Source organism: Echiichthys vipera, assembly GCF_963691815.1.
Source record: "Echiichthys vipera genome assembly, chromosome: 11".
Taxonomy (NCBI): Eukaryota; Metazoa; Chordata; class Actinopteri; order Perciformes; family Trachinidae; genus Echiichthys; species Echiichthys vipera.
This window is the reverse complement of record NC_139836.1, coordinates 18,285,160-18,302,614: the sequence shown is the minus strand read 5'-3', so window position 1 is coordinate 18,302,614 and position 17,455 is coordinate 18,285,160. Positions and strand designations below refer to the sequence as shown.

The window sequence follows — 17,455 nt, the reverse complement described above, 5'->3', positions numbered from 1 at the left end:
TATTTACCTGTAAATTCTTGCAATTTACATTTTTATCGTTAATGGTTTGTATGATGTTTAAAGTATTGAAAATTACAGCTTTTCATAAGAAGTATGGAAAAAATTTTGGGCACACAGGAACTATTTTCACACACTTATAGGAAGCGAAATGAAGAACTAAGGATATTGTCCATAATGCTTTACCTTTGACTTACATGTATGCAAGATGCATCAACGCTGTCATGATTATAATTAATTTATTGACTAATATCATGCTATTTACAGTCAATAAAGGTTTACATTATTAACTGCTCCATCTCATCTGAGCTCCCTGCTGGCACTGTGTAGCATGACATTGCTTCAGTGTGAAAGCAAAACAACACGCACTAACACATCTACTTCATTGCTTGAGGGAAACTGTCATCTTAAAGTTAGATGTGTAACTATGGATTCAGATCTGAGAAATAAAATAAAATAAATACAAACAAATAAAATCCTTTTTATTTTCTCCAACAAAGTGCACGCCTCAGTTCTACAAAGCAGCACATTACAATGTAATGGAATAAATACAATAAATTCCGCTGAATTAAAAAAATAAACAAAAAAAAACAAAACACAAGCAAGGAGATACACAAGTACCTGCACAATCACACTGGTGGGCAGGATTAAATCAGGATCTTCAGAAAGGCTCCACGAGAAAAACTTTTTCTTTCACGGTGATCATTTGACTTTACATGCATCTTCAGTCTCTGTGGATACGGACGTCCTCAGCTTTCTAAAGTAAACCAATTTGAACCCTGCTTTTTTTTGTAATTGAGGACTACCAAACTAACATGAAAGAAATACTGGTGCATACTCTCATGTTCATACACATCACCCTGGAAAACTTGTGCAACTGCAGCAGGATCTCCAAATCACGTACCTACTGCTGAGAGAAAATAAAGTGAACACATTTTCAGTTTAAACTGAAATTACTACTCAAGTCTATGTGGTGCAACTTAGTGTTTTTTCCATAGGCAAATAAAATATAACATAAAAGGCAAGGGAGCACATCCCTTAATACTCCACAAAATAATTTAGTGCTCTTTAAATAAAATTAAAAACACTATTTTAATATGGTGACTCTTTAAAAAAAAAAGAAAAAAGAAATTTATTTTAAAAACTCACAGACCGAAAGGATAATGCTTTAAGAGACATCAATTATATTAGGAAAGAACTGAAATCCCATGAAAAAAAGACAGTATTGACAATAAAATTATGTACAGAACGCAAAATCAATATACATACAGTACCTGCAGATGTTATGCATACAGTACAATTCTCTTTTTACATAGTTTTAGTATGGGCTCCAGCCTGATCTATATACTGACTTAAAACAGGTGGAAAAGCGGCTATTTTAGCTTTCAGTAATTTTAATGGTTATTCAGCGAGGAGAGCAGATCTTGTAGTAGGCGTTTAGAAAAAGAGATTGAAAACATTATTGCAGGATGGTCATCTTCAGTTGCATACTGCATGTGTTACATGAATGTGTGCTGTGACGAGGAGCAGCGGGCTGATGAGAGAGACAGAGGGACGGACGGAAGAAAAAAGAAGGGGGGGCTTAGCTGTTTTTGCTAACTCTCCGTCACAGAGGTTAAACCTTGCGTTATCTCTCTGATCCACTACCCTGTACAGTACATTCGTGGCCAGTATTGCACATTACCAGCCGAGTCCACCCTGATTCTGCAAGGTGAGGACCTTCAGTGCTGAATGTTTGTCCTGTGAATCAACACTAATCCAGTGATGAGATGAGACCGTAACCAGAGCTCACCAAAGACTGACTGGGACTCCATCTGCTGTCACAGTTTGAGCTCATTGGCAATTTTGCAGGCGATATTCTTAAAGGCGATGGACGTGCCTGATATCCTCTTAAAGCGCACGCCGTTGAGTGAAAGGCGAGGCAGCTTGCACACCTCCATCTCCCATTGGACGAGGTTGTCCTGGCGAGCGTCGCCGTGGACACAGAAAAGCAGGAAGCGTTCGCGCTGCTCGTAATCGCAGCTGTTGGCGTCCAGAACCTTTCGGATCTCCCTCATCATCTCGGCAGGCTCCATGGAGGAGGTGGTCTTCATGCTCCAGGTGAAGCGAAGCGAGCGAGGTTTGGAGTCCCGACCGCTTTCCTCCTTAGTGTCGCCTGACGCACTTCTACGATGACAGAAGAAGGCAGAAAGAAGAGAAAGAGAAGTGGTGAGGCGCTGAAGGAGGCAGAGGTTGGTTACAGTCTCTCTATGAAATCTACGTCTCAATCAAATTCTCACCTTGGTGTTTCTGTCCTGGCGCTGGCCTCTCCTTCACTAGGCACCCTGAAATAAACCGGGAATACACCGTTACTCCCACGAGCTAATGTCAACACGGGTTCCCCCACCCACTACCAACACCACCCCCTTCATCACTGGACACAGAGAGGGGTGTCAGGCATCATGCCAGGAAAGAACTCACACTCCTGGGTATCAGGGTTAAGAACATAATGAGGTGACTGTGACTTCTTGATGCATACTATTGTATCTGAAAAAGTGGTTCTAAATCTTTGATCCGGCCTCCATAATATGCCTGATCTTATTTCTTAAGCTCAAAATGAAGACAGGGGGAGATTAGGAGAGGGAAGCCAGCGACTTGCAGAAATCGTGGCTTAGTTTAGTACAGGGAAAGCTGGTGACTGGTGAGGTGAGGTTTCTTCTGGAGGCAGTGGACACAAGGGGAAGGAAATACACGGCACGACAAAAGTGTCAGTAGGCAATGATGTGGTGTTGTGGGCAAATGCGCAAAGGGGTTAAGGAAACATGGGCCAAGTGGGCACAGTGTTTTATTTTTCTGGACATGGGGGACAGGTGCAGCAAGCGTTGTGATCTCCTACCTCCGGGACGACCTGAAAGACAGAGCTCTATGCGGGGAGAAAAGGAGAGAAAGCTGTGAGCCTTTAACAGATGGGCCAGCGTGAAGGTGACACAAGGATCCTTCGCTTGTCATATGAACAGTGTAACAGTGTGGTGTCTAGTAAGCACTGAGGATGGGGGGTACATCAAAGAGCAGTGCATCTGTACTAAAAAGGCAGGGAGAGCGTGTGATGCTTTCTCTGTTTCCACTGCTGAAACAGTTTACAAAACGTTCTCCTTAAATCTAAAGAGATTTAAGGAGAACTTAACTATTAAGCATTTTTAACCTTAACCAGAAATCCATGGACTTTGAAGGCTAATGGAATATCTCAACGTAGTTCAGATTTGGAAATTTATAGGATTGACAGAATACTACTCAACTGCTACTCTATTCTTAGCCATTAGATATTCTTACTTGGTTTAGTATTTTGTTAAATGACTAAATAAAAAGGCAAAATTATTCCCATCAGCCTCAGCTGTTGTACTGTGTTTTGTGCTAATTAGCAGTAATGCTAACATGCTAACTAAGATACCAGTATGAGTAACATTTGTATTATTATTGTACGCAAAGATAGCACGATGGAAATAAATGTATACGGCTTTTATTGTGTTATCTTGACGTTTCCTTTTACTGTATACAAGCACTCACTGTCCTTGTTGAGCTGGTGTTTTTAAAAATTCAATTTTCTAAAAAAATAAAAAAAATATCAACCTGCTGCACACCAGCATGTTAGCATGCCTGGCGTTAGCATTTAGTTCTAAATACCACAGTGCCAAAGTGCAGCCTCACAGAGCTGCTAGCCTCATTTTTAGTCTCATTTATTAAGAATAAGGTTAAGATTTATATTGTGGGTGCATTTAAAAACAAATAATTTAACAATGAAAGCAGATGACATACAGCAAAAATATTAATTCCAACACGTGGACCAGTCATCAGGCTTTGAAGATTATTTCCCTAACATAAGCAGAACTCATACTTGATCCATTTAGTGGGATATGAAATTAAGTGAGGATCAGTCATGCAGATACATAAGAAAGGACATCCATGTGTTTGTCCGACGTACAAAGCAGCAGCAAAAGAAAGCACTCATAACTGCCAGTGCTTTAGTAATCAGCAAAAGAACCTTTACTCTCTGTGAAAACCTTAACTGTTAGGTGCCAAAAGTATAATCTAGTGTGTAGCTGTTTGTCTTCACTGACCTGCGGACAAATTTTGAGGTGATCTTGCTGATGATCCCAGTGGAGGTGCCCCTGCGTTGCTGAGCGAGAGCCCCTGTATCATGGGACAATGTGGGTGAAGCCGGGGGGCCATTGTAGGTGGCACTGCGTCGATCTCTGAGCTGAGCACCATGGAAGGTGCTGCGACTGGTGGTACCACGGGGGAAACGATTCTTCTCTGGGGTGCTAATGCTGTGTGCAGACGGAGAGGTGGAGGGACCCCGGGGAGAGGAGCTGTAACACAAACATTAAGGGTGAAATCACTGTCATCTGTCAAAATAGGTTTTGTATATTGTACACCATAAAAAATCTGTATTAGCATGCTTGCTGTATGTATTATAATTCAGAAGTCAGTCAGACTATAAGCATCACTATCTTTGCCACAAATTGTATTTTACACAAGCCCCACAGCAATTTCCTGGTTTATCCAATTAGGTGTCAAACATTGCAGTTCGCCGAATGTCCACTAGGGGCAGGTTTCATAATAAAGCATTTTCTCATTGACCCTCATGTTAAACAGGCCGTTTACAAGGCATAATTTAACCTATTTAAGGTCTGGTACAAAAAAACATTCTATTTATTGGAGGTTTAAGTTAATGGCACGGCCTCTTGAGTGACAGCTAGCCGCTGGCCCTGACTTCACCTCGGAGGAGTCAGCCAGATAGACGTATCTCCCTGCCCCCAACGTCACATACATGCCCTTTTTTGGTAAGAGGAAATGAGGCGGATTCAAAATCTGACAAGAGGGGGACTCCCGTAGAAGAGTATGATTGGATCAAGAGAGAACAGACCTCATTGTAGATGCTACGTCTGATTTTACATAGAAAATACACAGTCATGATAGCCACAGTTATTGCAGATGATCAGGTCATGCTCAGGCTCCTCACCTGGCTTTCAGCTCTGTGTTGTCATCGATGGGGGGCAGTGTGCTCTTTGAAGGATGCCCTGACGATGACATGGACTTGGTGTGACGAGGTCTTGTGGAGCTCATTGCAGTCGATGAGGTGCTCCCTGACACCTCAGTTAAACTGTGGAACAAAGATGAAGATATTTCAGCAAAGCAACGGGGGTTTGTATTATGCACTAGAAGAGTAAACAGAAAATGGCTAAGACAAGAATGAAAAACACAGAGAACATAGAGATCTTGATCTCACCCTGCAGTTAACTGTGTTTACCTGCTGTCTTTGCCATTGGGAATAGCTGAATAGCGGTCAGTAGAGGATCGTTCACACACATACGTGTTCCTGCGAGTCATTGAGCCATTGGTCTGTCAAAAGAGAGAAACGTGTAAAAGCATGTCAGAGTGTTAGTGACGCCTCATGGAGTGAAAAATAGCATAACGATGAGTAGCAAAAATGTAGAACTAATATAAAATGTATTTTGTTTATGTGCATGTGGTGTATGTGGACATGTGGATATGTGAGCAATTGTGTCTTCCTCACCCCCACAGCACTTGTAGTTTTCTTCCGCTCCTGCACCCCCAGTGGTGAAGCAGGAACGTCTCCTTTTGAAGTGTTGAGCTCCAGCCGGCGTGCTCCGTCCCACTCCTCCCTGTGGTCACTTTCTACACTCAGGGCCTGACCGCGTTTCGTGTACGATACCGCCGGGGGCACGGCTGGACCAACTAGGAGAGACACACACATGAGAGCACACTTACACACTTTTCACCGGGCATATCACCATCACAGCTCCGATTTCAGGAGTTTTCAGAGGAAAAAAAGGACAAACAAGGACGTCGCCTTTGTTACAATAGCATCAAGCAAAGCCACTCAAAGCCAAGATTTAAGACATCAATGGATTCATCAAATATAACACTTTGCACCACCAACACACAGTTTAAGATGTCATACAGCTATAGAAGCTAAAGTGAGCAGGTACAAAGCAAAGCTGTTTCCTCCTCATGCTTTGAAGGTGCTGTTCCTCAGGGAGCTGCAGGAAGGCAGTCAGCCAGCAGATGGCACCAGACACAATGGCCTCACACAACATAAGAGGAAGCTGCTACACAACAAGAGCAGTGTTGAGGTTGAGTCACTGATTTGTGCATTTGAACCGACTGATTGTGAAAATAAACATTTAGCAAACAAACCAGGTTTGATGCACAATTTGTTCTTTCACCATAACAGTTGAAATGTGCTTTATTTGTTGTCCTCAAAAAATAAAAGTTAGCTTTTCTAAAGCTTTATTCAGCTATTTAAGAGCACCAGTGAAGCTTATAGAGCTCCAGTGCCTTGCTCAGAGCACATCAGCAGGGTGCTCACCGGCCAATCCTCAGTGACTGAGAGCAACTTCCCCCTACACAGCATGCAGCCAGCAGCACTCTCAGAGCTGGGAAGGATGAGGTTACTTTACTTGGCTTCTCTACGACACCACCACCACCACCACCACCACCACCTTCATCATCCCCACCATGATCACTGTAGCGGCGCTGCTTCTGATTGGCCGAGATGCTGCGCGTGACCTTGGGATGAGCAGGAGAAATGCTAGAGCTGTTGTTGATGTCACTGGTCGGTCGCTGTCGCTGACCGAGGATGCTGTTGGTCAGAGGTTCGCTCCCCTCAAACTGGAACATCGAGACACAGGATATGGTCAAAACCTAATGCATTACCTGCTAGTGATGATGTCAATATGACGTAAGTCAAACAAACTGACCTCTGGAGCTTTTCTGCCGAGCAGCAGGTAGGTGGCCATGACATCATCGTACTTGTGGTTCTGTAGAGACTCTGTGATCTCATCTTTAGGGAAACCCATCGTCACCATGAGCTCTGATGGCAGACAGACAGAGGTCAACAAGAGTCAGCATGCTGTGATACATAGTGATGTCCACACACACACACACACACACACACACACACACACATACACATACACACACACACACACACACATTATCAGACTCACCTATTCTGGATGAATCACTGAAATCCGCCTCAGGCTCGATGTAAGGCTTTAGCTCCTCCTCCTCATGACCCACATTCATCCAATGGTCTTTCATGATTTGCTAACAAAGAAACAAGACATTTAGAGTTCATGTATGTCAAGTAGAATTAGTTCAATTGCAATTCCTGATAATTAATCATGACGTCAATTATCACACGACGGTTAACAGACAGATGAGAAATTAATGACTTCTTCATGAAATCAGTGGGGGCTGAACAACAACGTGATCAATTGTTTTTATTGCTAGAGAAATCTTTACTATTGAACTTCAGTCTGGTTTTGCGTGCAGGGGTGGTATTGACTCTTTGACAGCCTGGGTGTGAACTGAACTGACAATTATATATTGTTTGCAAAGAAACAACAAGCTACAACCATCCCTGATAACATGGATAAAGTTTAAGCACAACGCAGAAGGATTCTGTTGAATGAATTAATTTATTTCTCCACAAATTCATTTAGCTATATTAATTATGCAAGACCACTCTTTGATCTCAGATGAATACTGCTTCCAAATCTCCATCTGACAGACTGTAAAGTGAAGTGTTCTGTTGGTTGATTATCAACAACAGCAGCAATTATGGGCTTTCAGATGACGCACAACAATCATGCTCAAAATCGTTAAGACTGTCTGTCGGGCTGCTGTGAAAAATATTTCTGATATATAAATAACTGCGAAGAGCACCAGTAATACCTCCAAACTGCCTCGCTTTACAGGGTTGAGCACAAGTAGTTTCTTCAGCAGGTTTTCACAGTCTGTTGACATGTAGAAAGGAATACGGTACTTTCCCCGCAGGACCCTCTCCCTCAGCTCCTGCAAGCCAATCCACAGACAGACAGACAGACATTATACAAAGTATGTTTTCTGGTTATTCAATAAAGAGTCTGTAGAGAGAAAAATAAAAGTTTTTTTCCAGCTATACACTGATTACATTTACATGCATTCACAAGAATCCAGATCAATTTAATTGTGGAATTGTTGGTTAGCATATGCCTGTAGTTATAAAAAATAGATGACTGAGGAATTAATGATGAATGTGTATAATAATATCTTTAGTAGTAATAGTACTGTATTATACTTTATATTTCATTAAAACACCTTCCGTTAAATATACAATTAAATGATCATCACCCAGCTATAATCACAGGATAGAGTTTTTTAGTTGTTAGAAAAAAGTTGCCTATTTACTCATCCAGCAGACCTGGAACAACATTCATTTCATACTTCAAAAATGCTTCATTATTAAAGCAAGGATGATTGAAACTCAACAATGACTAAATCCAAATGATGGACAGAGGCAATTCCACTGTTAACTGGGTCATACAAGAAACCCAGTTCAGGGTTTAGACATATAAACATCCTCAGTTAGTTAGAATAGCCTGAGTTAATACCCCACTTACTGTATAAGAAACTTGGTTCACACACCAGGCTGTAGCACCTCATTTTGCATTTGTCATTTACTTTGGCTTTTGCTTTCTATGTGAATTCAGACTCAACAGAATTATTCATATATTTCAATGAATAAAAATGTGTTGCAGAGAAGCATTTATTATTACTTTTACTGTAGTGACTTCCTGTTTCTTTTATTTTTGCTACAGAGACAATCAAAGCTGTCAGTGTGTTTCAAATGATCTGAATATGAAAGAAAAAGGGTTTTTACTTTTTCTGAACAACCACGCTTGAAAGAGGGACAAAAAGACCTGCGATTATATAAAGGGGTGGAAACGTTGCATACTTTGATGCCGTCTCTCCTCAAAGGCATTTGTGGTGTTGCACTTGGTTGTACACACTCGCAGTTAAAGTGTGTGAAATTCGAAGCCAGCCTATACTTTCATACTTCTGCACATCTGGCCAGTGGCTGTGTGAAGTGGTCGTGACTATCAGGTCGTCTGCGGAAAGGTTTCGGACAGGAAGACATTACCTTTAGATTCTGTCCGTCGAAGGGCAGTGATCCGCTGACCAGTGTGTAGAGGATGACCCCGAGGCTCCAGACATCCACCTCTGGTCCATCGTACTTCTTTCCCTGGAAGAGTTCTGGAGCAGCGTAGGGTGGGGAGCCACAGAAAGTGTCCAGCTTGCTGCCCACAGTGAACTCATTACTGAAGCCAAAGTCGGCTATCTTGATGTTCATATCTGCGTCTAACAACAGGTTCTCCGCCTGAGGTGGGGAGAAATCGGCGATCGTCATGTGAATTGTTAACGTTTTAGCAAAGACAGAGCATGATTGATAAAAGAGAGTTTTTCCCAAGATATATATGCCAGATGTGGATGCTATTCAGAAGTAATCAGATATAAGAGAGAGTTTAGATCCCCACCTTTAGATCTCTGTGTACTATCCTCCTCTGGTGACAATACTGCACTGCTGACACAATCTGAAATACAAACACACAGGTCATAAGACATCATAAGTGTATCAAATGTTAACAAAGAAAACAATTTATATAGCACTTTTCAAAACAGGAGTTACATAGTTATTTAGATAGTGATGGAAGAAGAGATCTACAACAAAGTATGAAAGACTTAAAAACCTGGGCACAAAGAGCACAATAGGCCTGAAACTAAGAATTATTTTGGTTATCTGGTCATTATTTTCTTGATTAATTGTTTAGTCCATAAAATGACAGTGGAAAGGGGCCCTTCACAATTACTCCGAGCCTACAGATTGTCTTCAATTTGTTTGTTTTGTTGGTTCAACATTCCGAAAACCAAAGATATTTCATTTACTGTCATATATATCACAAAGCAAAACAGCAAAACTACTCATTTGCGAAGGTGAAACCAGATAAAAGTTGCCATTTTTGCTTGTAAACCATTAATTAGCTATCAATATGTTCTGCCAATCACCTTACCATTGCAACACAAACCACAAAATTAAAAAAAAAAAAGTAGTATGCTAGCAAGACTTCATGTTAGCAAGACTGTTTAAGCCCCAAAATAAAATGTAAATCTAATTCTCTAGAGATTTAAGTGTACTGATTAGTTCCAAATGTCTGTGATCTGATCCTTTTGTATTTTGTATTCGTTTTTAAGGTAAAAGGGGTAGGGGTATATAAGCCTTGGCTTCAACCTAGAACCTTTCGGTTATATAAGCTTAATATATACCGAAATAAATAAATGCATTCAATTCATTCATTTTTCCGCAGGCAAGAAAATCAAAATAGGTCACCCTCATCAAGGAAACGCCTTAGTCAAAAGGTCACTCTGAATGGAGAATTTCAATGATTATGTCTTCTATGTCCTAAATCTTGGGCAGAAAACGTTTATACTGCATCACACTAATCAAAATACTATTTAATTTGGCTAACTTTTGCTAAGGGCTAAGACATTTGGTACAGTTCCAATGATTTATCAGGTTCAAATGTCTCTCCTGTCAGTATCACTGTAATCTTGTGACACACAGTACGCAGTTGCTATGAATGTTGACAGTTATAATTTCACAGACATGTGCTCAATCAATAACATCAATCAAATAGAAGATACACTGTTCTTTGACAGATGCCACTGAAGAATTAAAAATCAATGTGTTAGTGTGTGTATTAGTAATAATTCAATTAATAATCACGTGTTAGTGTGTGTATTAGTAATGATTAATAAGAGTGTGATAATCAATGATTGAAGAATTAATAATCATATGTTAGCGAGTTTATTAGTAATGATTAATAAGAATGTGATAAGTGTGATTATTAGGTATGATCATTTAAAGTGTGATAGTGATTATTAGTCCAAGCTCAAACTTTTCTGTTTCCAAAAGCACACAAACTTTTGACTCAATCTTTTTCTGCTTTCTCCAAAAGCACAGGAACAGTAAGTCGGTCAAGGTCACAAAGACAATGAACTAGCCATGTTGCAAATATGCACCTGGCAAAGTTAGTTGAGATTAGGGAAATTGCTGTACGTGTTGTGCTTTCTTCACAGATAAAGAAGAAGACTCCTGCTCTACAGAGGCTACTCCTACGCACAGGGAGGAAGATGGAGGCTGGAGCAACTGCTACTTCTAAAATACACATATGCACGCACAAGCGCACACATAACCACGCCTTTGTAACAAGTTTATATGCTGGAGTTTTTAGAATAGATATCAGAACTTCTTGACTCTGATCACGGGTACTGTGTGCTCACAGTTACTCTAGATAGAGAATAGAACATTTCTCCAGACGTCTGTATCATCCGATGTCCTTCTGCTAATAAATGCCTGCTGGCGCACTAAACTACCAACGACTCTGCTGACTCCAGAAAGCCTCCTGTAGAATTTGAATTACGCAATATATACTCTGCTAGGTCCTTTTGATTGGTGTGAAATTCTGAAAAGTATTGTGTAAAATTCCTACAGAGAAACTTGGTGACCCCGGACGTGATTCTGACAAGGAGGCTCAGGTAAAAGGAGCTGCAGAGGTTGGACCGGTGACCACGCGGAGTCACTGGGAACCTCCTGGGGCCGACTGAACTTCTCCACAAGGGCCCATCACTGACAAAAGGTAAGCAGTCACCTATTCTTCTTAAGAAGTGAAGACTGTGATTCGGCCTTAAAATCTAAATTGGTGGAGAATGTCAGTATGTTTCCTAGAGGTTAATTTGATCCAAATTTAGCCGGGGGACTGACGATTGAAAAAAGGCCTGTTAAACTGATTTGGAATCAGTATAAGTAAAAGGTAAAGGAGTGTTGGGATCATAAATCCCGACAGGTCCTAGGCGCATAAACGGTGCTCAGTAAGACGTTCAGGGAACGCAGAAAGGCCGGAGGCTGTAGAGACCCTCAAATATACATTAGGCATTAAGGACTAAAAGCGCCACAGGGGGATAGCCCCTAGGTGAGCCTAGAAAGCCACCATAGGTCTGGGACCTAAAGGTTCTGGGAACCAAAGAAAAAATTGTAGGTCTGGGACCTAAGGTTCTGGGAACCAAAGTGTAAGAAATACTTAAAAACTGTGTTTATTTGTGGGATTGTTGTGTGGGAAGTTTCGAGGATAATAGAGAACTCAAACAGATAAAAGTGTGAGTAGGTTTCTGTGGTGGTGGATACACCCAGTCTGTAGCCGCTGATGGTGAAACACTGTCAGTAGAAGCTTGCTGCAGACATCACAGAAAAGCCTGACGATTAAACTCACCACTGGTCTTCTCTTATCTGGGGGTACATAAATAACGGGGCTGTGACACTCGGCTTTTGGTCATTAAAAGTAGTGATTTATATCGTCTCACTCCGCTCTATCACGGTAGAGTAGAAGCTTGAGTGAGGGGAGGATCACTGGGGACTAGATCCACTGACCGGATAACGAGTGTGTGTGAATAAAGAATAAATAAATACCTGTGAATAGTACTTTAACAGCTGAAATAACTATGACAGGCCCTGTAGAGTCCCGGCTGATTGATGGTCGGACTCTTTAACTGATGGTTCACAAGTGTTTATTTTTGGGCAAAATAGATGATACCGTTGCTCCATTAAATCTTTTGACACATTGAAGACTCTGAACACACCGTGAACACAACGTGCACAATAAGAGTAAGAGCTATGGAATGAAACAAAAATAATATGTAATAAATAAATAAATAATACCATCTATATAATATCATGTTCAACAATATCAAAATAGTGTGTTTTTAACCTTTTACAGAAAATGAATTGTCATTTACAATCATGAAATATACTTTAAACCTATTTTATCTTAATTACAAACTCAGAATAGAGTGCAATAAACAAACATATTTAACTAAAAAAAATGATATTATAACAGTTATTATATCAGTTTGCAGCTTTAACTTCCAAAGATTGTTAATGCACACAAAAAATAATGCTGTATTTATTAAATACTAGCAAGCAGTGTAATGGAATAATTGTCTCCTTCAGAAGGACAGATGCTCTGAATCGTTCCAAAACAGCGTTACTGATTAAATTAAAAGCTTAAAAAAGACTTGTATAAAACGATGCAAAGCAACACAAGGACATCCCGTTTTGATAAAGCATTAAGCACCACAGTAAAACAAAATGATGACAAACCTTGTGCCCTTATCAGCCAGGTGCTAAACAAACTTGTGGGTTTACATTTCCTTAAGTTTTTGCACTTTTGATAGACCCGTTTGCAAGACATTTAAAAACTGTAAAGTTGTTCTTTTTTTCTCTTTTCCGGTTACACTCTATCAAAATAAAAGCACAAGCCTAAAAACAGGAAGTAACGGTAAAATGCAACTACACATTTTAAGAGATTTCTCATGAAAATGCAACTACACATTTTGGGAATATGATGTGCTATATTAAAGGTAATTTACAGGCCCAGGATTAGGTTGGGATGAATACTGGCAGTGAGTAGTAGGACGGGTGAAGCGAGCCAGAGAATATGGTAAAATATGTATGTATATGTATGTAATATATGGTTCAGTTAGAGGAGGAGTTAGAGGAGGACAGAGCACGTGAAGAAGTAGTGGGAAACAGAAATAATGGTCTGAGTAGGTTGTGGCATAAGAGAAAGAAGGAGGAGAAGGAATAGGAGAAGAGGGAGGAGCGAAGAGCAGATTTGCATATGGCCGGACTGGCAGCTGAGAGTGTAGAGACAGCTGAGAAATAGGGCAGAAGAGAAGGAGGCAGAAACAGTACCCCCACCCTATCCACACCCACCCCCGTCACCATCAGCCCCTTCAGCAAGTAGAATATACCCAGATTTGTCTTTACAGTTACCTACGATTGAGGCAGAAGGAAGTATGAAGGTAAGAATGAGAAGAAACGCAGAATATGAGGATACAAAAAGAGGGAAGAAAGACTATAGTATAATAACAGGTGAATCTGAGAGGGTGAGACTTCAGACAGAAGAGGAGAGACAGTGGGAGGAGGAGAGACAGCGTCAGAGAGGAGCGCGATGTGAGGAAGAGAGATTGCATGAGAGGGCACAACAGAAAGGAGGGGCTTTCGGAGAGACAGTATGAGAAAAAAAGTATGAAAGGGAACATGGGAAGTCAGGAATACTAGGAGAAGAGTTAGAGGGAGAAATAGATGGAGCAGCAACACACACAAGACAGCGACACAAAGCAGGAAAACCCAAACCTGAGACTGACTTAACTGACTCAGACCACTCTGACTATGACTGTAGAAGCCAGAAAAACGACAAACACGGGAGAAAGAGAGAGGGATTTAAAAACAAACACGTAAATCTAGAAAAAATCAGTATGATGAGTTCTGGCTCAGAGGGGGAGGAAGAGGAGATACGATGGTCAGAATGCGAAAGCAGAGGACCAGGAACTAAGACTAGGGACAGGACCACCGATATATATAAACCATTTAGTTTAGCAGACAAGGAACACATGAATGCACAACTACCACCACTTAGTGACGAAGCTGGAATATGGTGACAGAAATGAGCTGGTCTAACCGTAGGCACAGAGCTCACCATGAATGAATGAATGAATGAATTTAAATTTTTGGTTCTACATCAGATGTTAAATAAAATGACATAATGTTTTGACAATTTCAACCAAAGAAAGGAACTTGCTTTTATCAGCCCACCCTAACATCACAGTTCTAACTGTTTAAACACAAGATATTTTATGATTAAACATATATTTGATTAAAAGTATATTTACTCATACCTAAATAAATGAAATCATTTACTTACTTTATATACATTTAAACATATTATACATATAAACACACACACATACTCACAAAGCAAAAATCAAAATCTGCAAAATCAAAATTCATATTTGCTTAAATAAGGTTTTACTTTTTTCTCATTTCCATGTATTCAATAATCAAAATGAACAACATTTCCCTTTTTTATTTATTTATTCATTTTTCTCTTTTCCAATTATAACATTTATACAGATGCATTAATTATTTCCGATTTCAAGGTCTTTTTAAATATCGGTCGTGTTGTAATTACTTTCAGTTTATCATTAAGGTCATTCCACATTTTTACACCAATAACGGACACGCACACGCATCTTTGTCTAATGTTAGTTCTTGCTTTTCTTGTTTCAAATCGAAGCAGTCCTCTTAAATTATAGCAATTGTTTCTTAATTTAAATAAAGATTGAATACCTGTAGGAAGATTTTTTACAGCTCTGAATAAGATTTCAAGTATTTTTAGCTTGACTATATCCGTAAATCTTAAAACATTAGATTTTATGAAAAGCTCCTTAGTAGAGTCACGGTATCCCACTATAGGTGATGTGAGAGGATTAAGATTCAAGATTCAAGTTTTATTTATCCAGAGGAAATTATTGTGCAACTGTTTCAATTCAAAGATGGTAAAGGATCAGAGCAACAATAAGCTAACATAATCAAATAAAATAAAGCTAACGTAAAATAAATCAAACAATAACTAAATGTGACAGAGTGCAACGGACATAGTGGTTAAGCGTAGGTTTATACAATATACAACAATACGCACTGTGCAGTTTAGCAGCATATGAAATAAAATAAGTACAAACTAAATAAGTGATAAAGAGCAATAATTGAAACAGTGTTAAAAATGTAGCAGCATTTCCTACAGAATTAAGAATTATTTGGACAGAAATACGGATTAGGGACAACAGACCAATTAGATTTAGATGCAGGAAAGACTGGCAGGAAAGGTCAGGAACAAACCCAGGGTCAGATCCACTGCAGGGATCAATGTTTAAAGCTGCAGTTATGAAAGGAACAGATAAGGAAGTGCAGGCAAAGATGGAGGATGACCCCAGAGCAGACATGGATCCATTACACATATGGATGAGGACACTTCAACATCACATGCGTAGAGCAGATGAAAGAAAGGCTGTGAGCAAAACAGAGATAGATCATTTGAAAATACAACTGACCAAATTACAGTAAGAGACACAAGCACAAATGAGCCAACAACAGGAGGAGCCAGCGCCAATGGGAATCCCCAGTTCCAGTTGCCCCAGTTGCAGGCCAATTCTATGCAGGACCCCCTCCCCAGGGACCATGGAACCCACCAGGACCATGGGGCCCACCACAATCACATTATAGAGGAGGAAGAGGACGAGGCTTTAATCCTCGAGGAGGTTATGGAAGGGGCAGGGGCGGACCACCGGGGGCCAGGGACAATGGGTGTTTCGTGTGTGGAGGTCATGGACATTGGGCACGAGACTGTCCACAAAACCAGAGAGGTCTACCAAGAGGGGGACCCCCGCCACAGCAGCAACAACAGCTGGTGCCATCACAACCACAACTGGCCCCAGGTAACCAGTCGCCCCAAGGCACCGGGTATCCAGACCAATACTAGGGGTGCCCAGGGTCAAGGGCAAGGGGAGAGGCTGACTCCTTGCTACGGGAGAAGTGAACGAACGAAAAGTGAACTTTTTAGTCGATACAGGAGCAACACATTCAACTCTGATACAACCTCAGTTCGGTCAACAGCTCTCCAAATATTCCATAGACCTGGTGGGATTTGGAGGACAGCCAATGCCACTCCCTTTCACAGAACCCCTCACCACTAAAATAGCTGGTTACCAGTTTCATCAAAGCTATGTTTATTCGCCACAATGCCTAATCTCACTGCTAGGAAGAGACGTCCTAGTCAGATTAAAAGCATCTATCCTATGTGGCCCACAGGGGGTGCAAGTTCATTTCCCTAATGGGGTAAATTGGACTGTTCAGAGACAATTACTTCAAGATGTAACAATGGACAATGGATCCTAGGGGAAGATCCTGATCAGCAGCAACAGTCGGCCAACGTTTACTGGGCTCAATTGAAAGAGGACCCAGACCCGCCAATTACCAATGTTTTGAAACTGTATCAACAATGGACACCGTGGATTCACTCAGTGCACCCATATGAACCGGTCCCTGACGTTCCCCACTGTACTTTTCTCTATGACTGTACCCAAACTGAAGAAGTGTATGAGGAAAGAGTTAGGGAAGTAGAGGGTTCCCCTTGGACACTGACTTCGGACTGTATATATCAGAATCAGAATCAGAATCAGAAAACCTTTAATGTCCCGCAGACGAGGAAATTCTTTTGTCACAGCAGCAACAGAATATTACAAAATAAGATAAAAAATAGCAAAAATAAGCAATAAAGTTAAATTTTAAAAAGGTAAGAAATAGAAATAGACATATATACATATTCACATGACATGGTGCAGTTGTTCTTGTTTTGTTTGTTTTGTAATAATATAATATGGAGTGAATAAATATGAGTAAATAAGACCAAATGCAAAAACAGAAGTGACCATAGTTCATAGTACATATGTATCAAAGAAAGGAGTAGTAGCACAAGTCCTGCTCACTGCAGAGCAGGCAGAGTGGTACAACATGGGTGACACTGCAACACCCCATATTAGCTTAGCATCAGGAGCAGGAAGTCAAGCTAAAGATTTAGGGCCCATGGTAAAAACAACATCTCAGTTACAGGACTGGGAACAAACCACAATCCCGGCAGTCACATACTCTAAAGAAGGACAGGTGTACAAGATCACTCAT

At 40.6% G+C, this 17,455-nt stretch overlaps 1 protein-coding gene across 2 annotated transcripts in view; it reads right to left on the bottom strand.

The window, feature by feature from the left end:
* Positions 1-458: 458 nt before the first annotated feature.
* Positions 459-17,455, bottom strand: part of LOC310953643 (serine/threonine-protein kinase MARK1-like) — a 38,194-nt gene continuing 21,197 nt past the window's right edge. Inside the window, exons 7-18 of one of the 2 annotated variants that reach the window (XM_083922737.1) lie at positions 9,360-9,416; positions 8,966-9,202; positions 7,738-7,857; positions 7,008-7,107; positions 6,759-6,871; positions 6,516-6,669; positions 5,552-5,733; positions 5,285-5,376; positions 4,997-5,137; positions 4,092-4,343; positions 2,277-2,321; positions 459-2,163 (exon numbers count right to left, since the gene is read on the bottom strand). In XM_083922737.1, coding sequence (XP_083778863.1) covers positions 1,818-2,163; positions 2,277-2,321; positions 4,092-4,343; positions 4,997-5,137; positions 5,285-5,376; positions 5,552-5,733; positions 6,516-6,669; positions 6,759-6,871; positions 7,008-7,107; positions 7,738-7,857; positions 8,966-9,202; positions 9,360-9,416 — 1,839 coding nt within the window. In that variant the 3' untranslated portion in view covers positions 459-1,817. Of the gene's footprint in view, positions 2,164-2,276; positions 2,322-4,091; positions 4,344-4,996; positions 5,138-5,275; positions 5,377-5,551; positions 5,734-6,515; positions 6,670-6,758; positions 6,872-7,007; positions 7,108-7,737; positions 7,858-8,965; positions 9,203-9,359; positions 9,417-17,455 lie in introns of those variants that run through there. The other variant, XM_083922736.1, reaches the window with a different exon arrangement.